This window comes from Bombus pyrosoma, linkage group LG6 (genome assembly GCF_014825855.1).
Source record: "Bombus pyrosoma isolate SC7728 linkage group LG6, ASM1482585v1, whole genome shotgun sequence".
NCBI lineage: Eukaryota > Metazoa > Arthropoda > Insecta > Hymenoptera > Apidae > Bombus > Bombus pyrosoma.
In genome coordinates, this window is record NC_057775.1 from 17842147 (window position 1) to 17858364 (window position 16218).

At 38.4% G+C, this 16218-nt stretch overlaps 1 protein-coding gene and 1 long non-coding RNA gene across 12 annotated transcripts in view; one reads left to right on the forward strand and one right to left on the reverse strand.

Moving 5' to 3' along the window:
- LOC122568027 (unconventional myosin-IXAa-like) overlaps window positions 1-16218 on the reverse strand; it is a 37239-nt gene that overhangs the window by 7833 nt on the left and 13188 nt on the right. For 8 of the 10 annotated variants that reach the window (XM_043727311.1, XM_043727308.1, XM_043727309.1 and 5 more), the window contains one exon: window positions 7678-16154. In XM_043727311.1, the coding sequence (XP_043583246.1) occupies window positions 16057-16154 (98 nt within the window). In that variant the 3' untranslated portion in view covers window positions 7678-16056. Of the gene's footprint in view, window positions 1-4768; window positions 5882-7677; window positions 16155-16218 lie in introns of those variants that run through there. The other 2 variants (XR_006316949.1, XR_006316950.1) reach the window with 2 other exon arrangements.
- Window positions 1405-7545, forward strand: LOC122568028. 2 transcript variants are annotated; one of them, XR_006316952.1, is made up of 3 exons: window positions 1405-4183; window positions 4289-4400; window positions 6476-7545. It is a non-coding gene; the product is annotated as an uncharacterized LOC122568028 (long non-coding RNA). The 2 variants fall into 2 exon arrangements; XR_006316951.1 differs by lacking the exon at window positions 6476-7545 and adding an exon at window positions 4751-4881.

Genomic DNA, 16218 nt, shown 5'->3' on the forward strand with positions numbered 1-16218 from the left:
CACAGTATGAAGTTGTAATATACGAAATATGTCTACGCAATATATATTCGATTAATTTAACTTTTGCAGTATAGCACGAAAATGAGTGAGATTAAATTTCACATTTTTTTTTTAAGTTATTATAGATACCGAATTTATTACGATTTGTTTCTTATGAAAGAAATTTCGAATATATATTTGGTGCTCGATATCAAAACTGCAAGAAATATCTTGACCATGAAGAAATAATTATTTTCTAAGGCATTCGTTGTCGATTCAATTTTATTTTATTATACGTATCTGCGAGAGAAAAGAGATTTCTTATGGTAACGAAACGAATCAACATGCTGCTGTGCCTGAAGAATGAAAACTCATTATCTATAACACCAATAAGCATTCTCGTTATCACTTGAAATTTTTCAATTGTTTCAAAATCGATCGAGCATATCGGAGAATTCATGTTATTCGTTTGATCTCGAATAATCTGAATATAAGCAAATTTCCAATCACACGAACCAATCATTCAAATATGAAATTATCCCGTGCTTATTCGAATATTCAAAGTATTAGCGCGATAATCGAGTGTCGTTCAGTTTGAATTTCAAATATCTAGACAGCTCTATAACAGCGTTCGCTTTCCACCCCTGTCATACGTTCCCACGGATAGAGTATCATGCTACATGAAACCTGTACGGCGAAAAAGGAGTATCAATTTCATTTAATTAAACTCATTTAAACGTAAATGAAAAGCGTTCCCGTTCGCGCGGCCGTCCGGGATTCTATTTGAGCACCATAATCAAAGGAGTTAATTGACTTCGCCGCGAAGCCAGTAACTTCTCGTCTTCTTCCGACTTCGAATCGTATCGACAGGATATCGATCCTTTTATTCCCTTCGAACGGAATAAATCAGAAAAGTGTATTACGTTCTGACGCATGATAGCCCTAGGTCCCAGAATTCGTAAACCCTATGGGTCACTCCATAAATCAACCCCTTCGAGTATGCCAAACCATCACCCTCTACAATAAAACTCATTTCTTGCGAATCAATATTTCATCCGCTGCTCAAATCCTTTAATTCAATGATCGAACAGCTTTCTGGGGAAAGCATACGTAGGACAAAATAACGAATTGCGAATTCAGATTGCGACTTTTAACACACGTATACGTTACACCTAATTAAGTAGAATTAAAGCAATATGAGAAAAATAAGTACAAGTTCTCGGTAAAAGTAAACATTCGTGTTATCAAAGACAGTTAAATATTATCACTAATTGGAGAAACAGTGGTTTTGATTAGTTTAGCCATGACACGTTTAAATCGATAATTTCTATATTTTATATCTACATATTTTACATTTGTATTGATAATTCTGTATGTACCAAGGAAATAAAAATTCTATAATAATTCGACCATTTGATTAAAAAATACGCTCCACTCCTGTGTATATTTACCATTGACATATAGATCTCTTTTTCAGGAAGCTTTTCAATTATTTCCTTCGTTGATTCTAAATTGATCAATCACGCTACACTATGACGCACGTATATATAAATACTTCGCTAAGTCAATAAGAGTTAGATTTTGTACTAAATTCAACTTCGACTTTATCTCGATTAAACTGCAATCCTATTTTGTGTGTCAACGTTGAAACAGCGAACAAAGCTGGTCTTAAGGAATACATATTAGCACAAACCGCGCACAATATCAATCAGTTTCGACGAAACTCTGCTACATCCGAGTGTAACAATGACAACGGGTCAGTCGGTCGAACTTACAACTTGTCATCAGCCACGTTCATCCAGTGTTTTCGAAGACAGTTAACTAGGCAAGAAGCTTGTCGGTTACTGACGTTTCCGATCGTTTCGGATTTTATAGAGCTGGAGGTCGTAACCAAGGCTCAAACGTTGGCTGATTTCCACCATTTAAGCCTCTCTTCCTCCTCGCAAAATTAGTTAACGCCTCTGAAAAACATGACCAGGAGTATTGCCTTTCGAAACGAACTTGGAAAACAAGCTTGTATCGGTACACCCGTACAGAAGCCATAAAAGGAACGAGTTCTGACGCAAGACGTTAATCAACTCACTGGTGAAGGATTTGCTGTCATTCATCTTGTTTATCGTCTATTGGTGAAAATCCATTGCCGATATATGTATGTATAACGTAATGGATAGGAGAATACGAAGATGAATAAGCGTGAAATATAGCAACTGTAAAATATAATATAAAGATATCGGTGGAACTAAATGCAAAATAAAATGGAATAAAAGAGTTTTGATGTATCGTTTCGATATATTGATGTTTTAAAAAAAAAAAGTAAAAGAAGATAATTGACCCATGGGAAACGAGTTTAGGGAGATTCTGTTGCATAAAGATAAATATTATACGAAATAAAAATACGAGTGTCGATATGATCTCATTTAGATACATATCGGCCTGTTTCCCAACCGTCTTCCTAGTTATACATAAATATTGATTTTCTCGAGCAATCGAGAACGCTCAATGCGGCCGTATGTAACCTCGAAAGGTCCTTGACATTTTTACGTGCTTCAAGAATATAGATACTAATTGCGGCGAGCGAAAGTATTGTTACAGATATGGTAGGATCGCTCATGAAAAAGTCAACGAATGACATAATCTATCCATATTGTTTCATTTATGTATATGTCACAGCCTAATACCTTCAACAGAGACACATGAATCGCACGTATAAGAAATATAGAAATGAAATGTTGATGGGAAATAAATGATTGATTGGAACAAGACCGTGTTCACTACGTGATTATCGTAGCGATTAGCGGTTACTTTTTAATAATTTCGATATTGCGAGTAAGATGAAATTATCTGGAATAACACTTGAAATGTATTCGGGATGAAATTATGAATTTTAATATCTTTAAATGAATTTCTCCCTTAATAAAGAGTTTTACCGGTACGCGCCATAACGTTCGCTTGTTTTAACGAATTATTACGAGGTAATTAATTAAATTCAATAATACGTTTCTGTTACTTCCTGCCTATTTTTCAAGCTTCTTCCTAGATTGACATTACGCTTTTAAATACTCAGATGATTAATTACAGTGGACAAACTTTCCTAGGAAAATTATGAAAATCGACATCTTCGAAAAATACGTTGTTTTAAGCTTCGAATCTGTTGCGAGTAAAATAAACGAGCTTCTGAGTTTCATAGTAAACGAAAAATGAAACACGAATGAATTACACTGATTCAGCTCTGATATGTCTGACTACGACTTATGAAAGTATCTGCGCACATTAAATACGAAGTATCAAATATGGAAATTATAAAACAGCTTTAATACATTTACTCTTCTCATTTACTATGAATACTAATGCAATATCCACGACATTAATACCGATTAAATTAAGCTAAAGATTAATACGATATCAAGCAACGCCGACGAGTCATCAATCATGGTCAGGAGGCAGGTCCGTACTGCAAAGGTTTAAATTGTGAACGTCGATCGGTCATTTATTTTCCACTGCTCTAATATTATAAAAACTATTTCGATACGACCGAATTGTAATTCGTTCAGTGCACAAACATGTCTGGCGAAGGATTCGGATCTGAACGGAACAGATTCGATGTCTTCGCCACATCGATCGCCGTACCACGACAGAATACATATACACGATGTCGAGGTATTAAATCTCCATTGCCCGACGCGCCGTCGATACTTCTGAATTACGCTCGACTGGCTGTTCGCACGTCACCATTTGCAAAGCATAAATTCGCTTTGATTCGCGGACGATTCACGACACGTCGAGCACATCCGGAAACCGCTGTGTGCTTTCACCCTTTTCCACGCCACGTTCCACTCTCGCTAGACGCACCGAGAGCCACGGCCAATCACGAGGGACAGAGCAATTTGTTCAGCAAATTAGGTTAAATCTGAATCTTGGTGGTCTCGTTTCCCCGCGGCCTCTTGCCATCGATTATCCACGCACACACGCGCCTCTTCTGCCGGAAGAAGGGGACACAAAGGACGAAACGGGAACGCCGCGTGTCCAACCGAACGGAAAGTGGAGAAAAATTGCGGGCAAATTACTTTGAGTATATGTTACAAATGGTGCGGTAATAGGTCGGATTTTTATGTAAGATCATTTGGCAAATCGAGTAACCCCGTAAAAAGTGGAGAAAATTGATGAAATTATATAAGATAAGCGTGGATGCTTTGCGATTGAAAAGGTATTGCGCCGGTTGTCTAAATATCGTAATTATACGTAAATACAATATTTCCCTTTGATCTGTTTCATATTAAATTTTTTAATCGAGCGTGTTGTGTTTTTTCAGCAATTAAGAAGAGTAATTATTATGTGAATTTTAATATATAGGAATTGCTATTAAAGGAAACCATGAAGCCTGCTTGGGAACCAGAGAGTAATTTACGACTGAAATATTCAAGGTAAATATTAAACGCAGAACAGTTGATAGGAATCGCGGATATGAGCTTCGTGTACGAAAAACAGAGAATAAAATCGTATCAAATTCATACAAATTAAATATAGCATATAAATTTATACGACATAAGTATATAATAACGAAATACGGTAGCGCCGTTATTTTCATGCATAACATAATTCAGCGTATTTTAATCATCACCGACATTAAAAGTCTGTTTATATTTCGAAATTGTTTAATATCCAAATAAATTAACTGATTAATTATTCCGACGTTTAATTAAATGATTTATCGTTATTATATGACAACACGTTATTGACGGCAAAAAATGGATTGTACGGAATGATGTTGCAGGTTAATAACGTCTGTCAATATGGATAAATGGGTAAAAATGGATTTGGCTGTATTTTCTTCTTTATTTTATAAAAGCATTTAAATGTTTATGTATATATATGTAATCTTGATAATACAAACTCTACATTGTATTATAAAAGAAGCTGTCGTAAAATAAATGATCACCTTGAACAATTTAGAGCCATCTTTCCGAACGTGGGATTATACAGATTCTTTTTTCTCTTTTTCAAGACGTATATAAATAATTCACAATCAAAATTTCGACTCATTTGCAGAAACATTGCATGTACGCTGATGCCCCTCGAGCCTTAAATAAATTATCTATAGCGGCGAACTACTGCAAAGTTTATAATTTTTTCAATTTTCTCTGCTTACAAATCCTCTATGTACATAGATGTTTTTCAAATTCTAAATAGTTTATTTACAGCAGCATAATTTTCCCTAATTTCTAATCTGCTCCGGTATTTCGTAATTTTCAATTTTCCTCTCTCGATAGTCCCTAATTTCAAAGCTTCCTTTGCCTGGTATATATATCGTAACCTCCAATTTTCTCTTCTTAACAATATCGCTCCGTTTCAACCCTCGTATTATTGTTTCCCTTGCACATTTTCGCACCGGCGTTATCTCGATCCTTTCCAACACGTATGTGCTTCTCGTCAGAAATCCATATTCCATAATCAACCTTACGTCAGGCCACAGAGACGAGAAAAAAAGGCAATGCCATCGACGAAGGAACTGAAAACCGTTGTCATCGGTCGGCGAGCAAAAAGGATCATCGTCTTCGTACGTGGCTTCGAAGAAAAGAAGCATACGTGGGCACAAGGGAAGAAACGGTGCACGTACTCGGGATAGAAGAAGCGGTGTCGGCCATTTATCGGCAGGATTTACTGTTCTACGTTCCTCCTCTCTACCGATTGTCCGTGAATTCGAACGGTTATATCACTGGAATTTCATTTCTGTCCGACCGCGGGGCATTACCGTCCGTTTGCTCTGTCCCACGAGTTGTGAGAGATTTTCCTGTCCGCCACCCTCATAATTTCCCCTCTCCGCCGTCCCTGCCATCCTTCAAGGACCACCGGGATACCTCAAAACGACGTACTTAATAGCCAGCGAAAGAACAACCATATATATCTGCGGAAAAAATGCAAATCATTCTCGATATGAACGAAATCAATCATCACGGTTTGATTTAAATCTTTCATCGTCGAGGAACTAACAGGATGTTCAGAGTTTTAAGCAAACCAAACACTGTTCTGTGCTAACTAGACGAGTTTTTATAGGCGATAGTATCGAGGGACGAATGGTTTTTTTGAACCGTTCAACTTGGACTTTAAGCGACGAAGTTTTATTCCTTGTTGGTATAATCGCGAAATCGACGGCAGTTCCTTAGTTTTATTAATGCTGCGAGCAGCTTTGTTAAAACTTGAGAGCGGGCGGGCTCTTTGTAGAGTACACCAAGTGTAACGGAGAGATTATCCTGACACGGTTGCGTTAAAAATCATATCGAAATTTTTCATTCTCTACCGTTTTAATTCAAAAGTATAAGCGCTGGCAAAAAGATATTTGCGTTACATAAATAACGATAGACAATTATTGCGCACTTGATTCCGTTGAAATTTTTCTTAAATTTTTTTCAAAAATTGTACAAGTTCGACCTCTGGAATTATTCGAATACGATGTTTCTAACAAAATTCTGATTACCTAATTCACTTTTCCGATTCGCAGATGCCCAACTTCTCCATACCACGAGTTCAATACAGCATCAAGCCGCGGAGGTCTGGCCAGTTTGCCTATCATAGTGGATAATTAATCCGGCAAATCATTGGCCAATTGCAATTACCAATGCGACCACGTTAATTAACGATCTACGGTTAATGGATAGACTGCAAGCAAGTGCATTGCGTAAAACGTTGGTTTGCCGAACATTTTCGGCAAGTATTATTCCATTGACAATTATCACGTGCATGGAAGCTCGTGCATGTACGGGACAAACGGAATCTCCTATTTTCATGGGAGAGGACAACAGCGAAGCCACGTACCAATAATAACATTGCAGTCTATGACGATGCTCATTACGAACCCGATATAGTGCACACGAAGTCGGATACTGCAGAAGTAAAACTAGACGTTCTTGTAAAAATGTCTCATACAACAAAGAAAAAAGAAATTATCGTAATTAGGATCGTAAAGGATAACAGAAGCTGTGGCAATCGGTTTCAATCTCTTGCCCACCTTTTACCTATTTTCTTCTAACGTTTACGAAAATTAACACGAACCTCGTGTATCGTGCAAATCCTTTGCTACTTTCAAGATTAAGAACCGTCACACGCGCTTTCATTCGTAGATTTTCAAGTCGAACTTAACATGTTTATACACGTATAAATATATCTATGTGAAATATAAAAATATATAAAATAGCCCACGAAAATGTGATCCAATTACTTTTATGGACGGAAGCTTGACATTAACACGGACAACAGCTACGAGATTTATCTGAATTTCATCTGGATGAAAGTCTAGGAAGTCGTTGACCTTAACTTTGAGATGTTAGCGTACGGCTTCTAACAGACTCAAGGTTCCGTTGATATCAAAGTTTTATACATAGAATCCAATAACTATGCGGTGCACGTGTACGGATTTAAAGGATTGCTTATATTCTTATAACTTCAGTGCCCTGGTGTAACAGTCTAATATATAGTTCCAAGAACCTTAACAAAATTTTTTTTTAAATTTTAATTTATCAATTTTATAACAATAAGATGATCTGCCTTAATAAATGCTTTTCTTCGATTTATTAAAAGAAAGAAAATAATATGAAATTTAATCTCCGTTGAAACTGCATCTTTTTACCGTAAAATTCGCTGGTTTTCTTTTCGGGAGAAAAATATCGAGTAAAATATTTGCGAGGATTAGACGAAAACGTGACATTAGGTATAAGGTAGATACTTATTATTTACTGTCAGGTATACTGTACATAATATTTCTTTTGCCTTACAAATATTATATAAAATTACAGTCGATCACGGAGAGTAACCTCGCACACAGTCTCACGGACGTACTGATATACCCACACGCACGTCAGGCGACACGACACGCGCACACATGCATACTACACGCGAAATACTCTAACTCACATACCAAGTAGACGTTATTACAGATTCGCGGATCAACTCGCCAAACCTTCCTCCTAAATTTACGTACAGATACGTGCACGTTATAGCTAACTTGCCTTGTAATATCAGAACACGTGCATACCTCGCGTCCTCCCGCGATCTCTTCCCCTCGTTGGTTCACGCGTTTTCACTCCCCTTCGATCAAATTTTGCCACGTGTTATCGTTGTTTATTAAATGACAAAATTTGGAAACAGATATTTTTGCACAATTTGTACCGCGGTTTCTCCTTATCGAAACACAATGAGGATAATAGTATTAAACTCATTTAGAAGCAAAAGAGTCTGAAAATAGAGAATCAAGTTACATGTAATGCGCGCCACGTTAAATTTGAATTTCGATCATTGATTCTTAATTCGTTCCTTATCTCGGTTTTTCAGGTCAAAAACAACCAGAAAGAGTTTAGGTCACACATCGCCCGATACCTCTAGTTTCACGAAAGACAGCCTAACGGAAGAGAAAGAAAGAAGAAAAAAAAAAAGGAAACTCGTGGAAAATTACGTTTTCTAGTAAATCCGAACCGTATAGAGAGAAGAACAAGTGCTATCCACTCGGCAGACACGTAACATAACCGTTCTATCGCGTTCCCGGCGAATACTACGTGGGACAACCGAAACAAAGAGACAGAAAGAACTAAGGCACCGGTAAAAAGTAGGAAAAAAGCGAAAGAAACGCGTTCGTTGTCCCTCTCAACGAGTGGTACTATCGTCGTCGTGAGTTAACGGCGAAAAAAGACTGGTATTTCAAGCGTGTACGAGACAAGCTCAGGACTCTCTTTCGCGTTTATTGCCAGTTTCTATGGGTTGTGCTCGATGGAAGGAAAGAAGGAGAGGGACGATAGAAGGTGGAACAAGGTGTCGCGCGTTACGTGCATCACCGTGTTTCGATCGTTCGTTGTGTTCTTCGTCCCCGTGGCGGCGCCGGCTATTTAGCTCGTTTCACGGTGCTTCGTTCGCTAATCCCTGCTCTGATTAGAGTGCGAAAACACGCGATCGGACGTAAACGAGAGGAAAAAAAAGGTCTATCTTCTCAATAGAGATTTCTTCGATGGTCTGTAAAAAGAATCGGATGGACGCAATGAAAGGAAAGCCGGAAACTCGCGGGATCAAAGAGGAGAGCGCTGTTTCGTGGATCGTCGCGCAATTATCCGCACGCGCGGCCAGAGAAACGTTCCTTCTTGGTACACGCTCGAAGGTTCCCATTGAATCTATCGAAACTGTCGTACGATCGTCCTGGTTCCATGTGTCCGGAACGACCGTTATAGGTGCAAGTTTTTCGCTTCGGGACCGGAAACTTGCACCATAGAGAGACCCGTTACGAGATACATCGAGGGAAGTTCGAGTTGCGAGAAGAAACGTGGTTACGTCTACAAGACGCGTATTCCGATTCGTGGTGCCACAGTCGTAACGGAGAGTTCTGCGATACGCGTTATCCGTCCTTAAGGTCGAGTGGCTTTCCTCGTGGCGGATTTTCGCTCTTCGCGTATTCGTCTCTCTAACAGTACTGACTGATCGTTTCCCTGGAAGTCTCGTGTGATTCTGTAAACTCAATCCGACCATATCTTCGACACCCACCCACGCACACACGCGCGTTTAGTACGCGCGACGCATCGCACCCTTGCAACACACGCAGCCAGGCAACGACACAAACAGATAGCGGAAGGATGACCGCGCGAAAGAAGGTCTGAACGCAGCGCTACGATACGCTACCTATGGAAAATCGCGACGGAGGCCGTGTTTTTTGGCCACGCTGGATGGACGTACAGGAGGATAAAGGGAATCGAAAGGACTGAGAGAAGTACGCGCCGAATGAGAGCGAGTGGAAAGAGAAAGGTGAGCGTGGCAGGATCGTGAAATCGCTGAGAAAATCGTTCCGTTTCGTGAAAATTCGCCGATGGAAAAGAACGGAGATTTTCAACGGACCTCGTGACCTACGTGAACGAAGAGAAAAAAGATTGAAGCTATGCCGATCGCCGTAAATTTCTCCGTTCTCTTCGATCCTTCGCGTGCCTATTGTTATTTTTATACAAATATACATACATACATACACGCATATACATATATATATATGTGTATATATATATATGCGTATGTGTATATATGCGCATTTTATTCGGTTTCCGAAGCGTTTTTGGAAAACGCGCGATCTCGCACCGACACATGCACGCGACAATATATCGACTCGCGATGTTCGAACCGAGCGACGTAAGAACGAGCTTATCGAAATTCTTTTTTACGCACACCTACACAATTTTGCACACGTACTTCTACGTATTTATATATTTATATATATATATAATCATATATTTATATATGTATATGTATATCGTTCTTCGTCTGCAACACACCATCATGCCTGTCTCTCTAACTCATTCTACGTTTATCACACGTACACGCTCACTATTTTGTTCGAAGAAAAATAACAGGTATGTATATTATACATATATATGTACACACACATATAATATATGTATATATATGTATAAATACAATGAACGAAGTATCCAAGCACGTCGCACAAACATCTTCCTTCGTAGAAGGGAACTACGAACCGGCGCATCCGACGCCAATACATTTTTCTTCTATCTAGGCAACGATCTGCTAAAACGAAAGATCAGAATTCGATATATCGAACGATCGACTAACTTCCTCTTAACAGAAAGGCAGATAACAGGGAGGAAGAGAAAGAGAGAGAAAATGCACGACGAAATTGGATACTCCGATCGCGCGATCGTGATCTTAGATTTTACGCCAAGACACAAAATGAGAAGAGCCTTTCAATACCCAAACGTTTCGGTGTATAATCGTTGAACATTGGATGATTCCGTTCCTTCGTTTTCCCCTCAGCCCTCGATCGATACCAGACACCTCGAATTTCGCAGTTTCGACAACCCTCGTCGACTCTCCTCGACCACCTTCCACGGCGTCGTTCGCAGTATATTTCGTGCATTTCTCACGCACGATGCTCGTAAAACGAAAAAACCGACCGCGTGTATACTGCAGGTACTTGGCGCGAAAGTACGCCCTCACGTTGGCGACGATCGTTCGACGAATGGTTCACGAACGATCGCCGACCAGATCGGTACGGGTGAACGATAAAAGACAGGTTTCCTCGAAGACAGAGTCGAATCGCTGTCGCATCTGTAATTGTAATAAGCGTATTTCGTAGAATTGGGCCAAAAAACTAGAACGATACTTTCTCCTGTTGTCTCCGTAGTTATTTAAGCGATTTCAATTCATCGTTTTACTTAGCATCGTGTTCGATCGAGCTTTTATTTCTTTAGAAGAGATGGAGGAGTAAAGTCGATGCGGGTTTAGATTCTGGTGATCGTGCTCTAATCGTTGGACCAACTCGAGCGAGTATGATCCGTGAAACGTGATGAATCAAGATCTCGAAGACAAAAATATAGAATGGAGTATGATGAGAATCGTCGTCGGCGTAGCCGCACGCGATGAAGCTAATTAGGACTTTTAGGGGCGATATTGTCATGAAGAGTTCCGTTTTCTCGCGCTATCTTATCGCCTATTTACAACGCAGGGCGGCCTAACGCACGGCAGAGTGAAAATCTCATACGAATCGATCTTATTCGCTCTTCGACGCGACCGATCGCGAAGAAAATCTGATCGATCGCGTTTCCTTCTATATTTAATCGACGACTCGATTGTGAATCGGACACGATTTATTAAATGTTATTGCATCGATAACGCTGATTCCTTGGAGAAAGCAATTTTCATCGATTATTCGACGCTAGACAGATTTCGAATACGTGAAATTTTCGCTCCATCTCGAGACGGAGGGTCGTCGAGAAAATTGCCGGTGTCGCGACCCATATGTCGGTTCTTTTTCGTTCTCGTTCGCTTTCCTCCCTTCACGATCGAGATAGATGATACGTTTTGTGCGTTCGATACTAGCACGAAACACCTTTTTTTTTTTTTTGCACAGTAGAAGCGTAATGTGTTTGCGTAAAACGATCATTTACAGATACTTTTTTTTTTATAACGATTAGTTCTTACTCGTTACGCGGTTAAAAAGACTACCCAGCTGCGCCACGGTGAGATCACTAACACGATTTACAAGCTCTAGATCAAACCGTGGCTGGCCTTCCTAATGATAAATTTCTCGAGAAGATGAAAAACAGAAAGTGTTGCTTACGGGCGAAAGAGCCGACGATTCAACAACCGATCTCGATAAAAGAGACAACAGACCAGCCGAAACGAAAATCAACCTACTTTCTTTTTCTTTTAGTCAACTTTTTGCTTCGAGAACGCACGATCAAACAACAAACGGACTTGTCCAAAACCTTTACAACATACTTTACACACTGAAATTAACAGTAACGTTTTCAGCATAAAGAACGTTTAACGTTAACCAACGTGTGTTCTCATCGTGAGCACGTCCATTATCGATAAAAAGGAAATCCCGGAGAAAACGTTTGATCGTATTCGAAAGGTTTCACAATCGCAAAGGAATAAAATACGGCAGTTCAGGTGGTGAAAAAATTGACAAAATTATACGATTCGGTAATTACTTCGTGAATTCTCCGTCCCATTTAATTGATATTTACTGTGAAATTGATTACGAGCTATTAAGCCGCTAACATTCTAAAGCTTTAATAAGTATCATTTAAGAAATAATTGAAGGAAATTGTGCTGGTATCAAGTACAAGATTGCTAGGAAAGCCTGAATCGATATTTGAGAGGAACCCCATGGGACGGAAAAGAACGAGTTTCGCTGTGTACGTGAGGCGTATCGTAGGTAAAAGGGTGAATAATACTGATTAAGATAAAGGAACCTTTTGCATAATAACGCGTATGTTTATCGATCGATAATGTACGCGCCCGTGCATACAAATCCGTATACTCTTGCACGATACTTTCACGATGATTACAGAACACAAGGCGCGTCGAACGAAGAATTGTTTCGACATAGAGGAAGAGACCGATCGAATAGAATTCGTTCGAATGGCCGTGGCCAACGTCACAGATGTCACGAACTCGAGAAAATGCAATAACATTTCAACGTTAAAAGACAGGCTACTACTGCAATCTGCGTAGTAGAACAAAACGTACGTCACAACGATCCTATCCTAATCAGTGTAAAAATCGATCAACCGTAAAACGAAAGATCTCACGCTCGTTCGGCTTGAGCGTTAAAAAAGAACGACGCGCGAAACATGAACATGGACATTTAAAAGAGTTGAAGTCGCTAATCGATCATTCTAAAACGAACGTGACACGAATTACGTAGATTTCGCGAGTCGATGAAGAAAAAGAAGAAGAAGAAAGAGAGGAAAAAAGACAAGAAGAAATTGCAACGTTTTTGAAAGAAAAGAAGTCGCGTGCCCTTCTCTGAATTTCTCCGTTTTAATGCTAACAGTTACTTGGATAAAAGTCACGCGCGATCCGATGTAATTCAACGCGAAATGATTCGATTCGACCGTTCAAATCGCTCCATAACGCGTTCCTAAAACATATTTCTACAGCTTGGAACATGTATGTATACCGCATAAATATTTCCCCACCTCTTTTCCGCGAGCAAGATCCTTTCTCTGTCGTGGCCGATCGTTCAACGAGATTTACAGCGAGCTAACGAAATATCGGTAAAATCGTGGGGCATAGGTGAAAAAAGAAAGGAATTTCGATTTAAAAAAAAAAAGTAATAAAAAGTAAAGTAATCGAGTGCATGTTATTCTAAAATATTCTTAATTTCCCGAAACAGAGGGAGGGAGGGAGGGAGGGAGGGAGGGGAAAGGGGAATATGATTTTGGTAATTCGGTGAACACAAGCATAACTGAAATATGAAATTGGTGGGAAATTTTTACGCTTTGTCGTCGAATTAAAATTAAAATAGCACGATGGAATTTTCAATTAAATGCAAAATAAAAAAAGCTAGATAAATTAGAGATGTTGGAATAAAAATAATGTTTCTTTCTTCCTATTTTTGTTTTTACTTTTCGCGAAACGCGACCTCGAAATATTTTGTTCCAACGTCTCGCTCGAATAACTTCACGACTCTTTCAATTGTTGGATATTCGAGTCTGACACGAGGACGCACGACAGAAAAACAGACCAACTGTACGCTATAGCGTATTAAAAAAAAAGGGGGAAGATGAGCATAAAGAAAGCGGAAACTAAAAAAAAAAAAAAAAAAAAAAAAAAAAAAAAAAAAAAAAAAAAAAAAAAAAAAAAAAAAAAAAAAAAAAAAAGACAGAAAGAAATAAAAGAAGAAAAAAGGCACTGGACGACAGGGGAACTAAAACGAAATCGTAATAAATCTCAAGTAAAAAAAACCGTCTGCTCAGTCCGGTGCATACAAAAAAAGTCTTTGTATATACATAAGTATTCCTGTATACAAATGTTTTCTACGTGTATGTGTAATCCGTGTGTCTATGTAATATCTATACATTAGTACGTATTCGCTCGAACGCGTTTATGTATATAAAGGAGTCTCCCTGTATGAAAAAAAGTAGCCTAAGTAAAAACTGATACGAAAGTACATAATTGGCAGGCCGTGTGTGTGTTTGCGTTTTATGTATTTTATCAACGGAATATAGGCGTGCATAAACCTTACACGGCATATATCGACAATAGAAATAATCTTGGTAACGACTCTCGTAAAGATAACAATAATAACAGATTATTACGAGATACTCATTATCGTATATATCGGGTGACTCGAGAAGTTTACGCCGCATTATATTTACCTAAAATTGTACGGGTATGTTTAGGCATTATCCAAAACGAATCGCTATTCTAGTGAGAAAAATTAGAATTGCACTCTATGAAAAATACTTTTTAACGGGTAAACAAATTTATATAATAATATCAATATATCGCAAAGTAATATCAAGGGAGATTTTAATGAAAGATTAGAAAAGATCATTAATGATTAATATGTTTCTGCCAGAAAGAAAAAAAGGAGGAGGAAATAAAGGAAAAACAAAAGAAGCTGTGGAAGAAATTGGTTGATTACGCTTTTCATAGCATCCAAAGATACGATTAAAATATTGATCGGAACAACGGTATAAAAATTGGCACGAACTTCTCGGATAACCTAATAATATATGTACAAGCTACAATTTGGTTTCCTCTTTCCCTCTTTCCGCGTGATTCGAATCACTTGCTTGAAGCAGCGATTCGATAACTATCTATTGCATCGCGTGCGCGAGTATTCTATGTAAAAAAACAAAGTTAACGGAATATGTCTGGCAAAAACAAAATCTGACGAGGTGACTCGTTATCACTTCTTTTCAAGCCAACGATCAATGATATTGTTCTATACACCGTCTTTTCCATCGTCCTTTTTCCATTATTCTGCTAACGAAACAATACGAATACCTTCCTTTCTAAACCTGCAGTTGACAAAAAACTCAGCATGAACTTGCACCTTTTCTAGTAAAAAAAAAAAGTAGTTATTATCGTGTTGATTCACGCAACAGTCTATAAAATCTGTAAGAAGAGCGAAGAACAAGCATAGATTGTTTTCAAACGAACCGATAAAAAACTTGAAGTAGAAGAATTTAAATGCGACTAAACATTTGCAACAACAACCGATAATCCTTGTCTAGTTTTCCGTTTTTCTTGACAAGATAACTATCATAACTCTTCACGTCGATGGTACAGAGAAATGAAACATGATGTATCAAAATGAAGAGATATTCTACTATAGAATACCTACAAAATGTAAATGTTCTGCTTCGATGGAATTTTCAAGATATCTAGCCTGATTGACACAGTCTTCAATAAAAGGAATGCATTCCAGGAGAAAAATAGTTTATAAAATGAATATTTAATACATTTCACGTGAAGCTATATATTCGCGTAATTTGTTAAACATTCTTTAGAAACCCCTGAAAGCTTTGCGACAGAGTGGAAAAAATAATATATATATATATATATATAAAGTATATATATATATATAATGTTTGATCGAATTATCAGCTGAACTTCGTGTGGAACAAATTACTAGACCTACCTAATATCGTGTTTACTACTTATTTAAATTACTAGCGGCTTGCCGATGAGACCAGAAGTAAGACTCGTCGATTCGCTGCCGTCAGTCAACGCTTCACAGCGTGTGTCATGTTGCTACACTTGACGATCATCATTCTTCGTGGTAACGTTTATCGTGGATGGTCATACCATTACCATGTCTTCATCGACACTGATGATCGTCGGAAATGCATTGTCTGCGGAACTTTGCCTCTGGATAGGTCTCTTTCTTACGAGTCCGTCTATTGACAGACATAAAGCAAAAACCATAAATTATAATGATTTAACTTAAGAGAAAAGAATCTA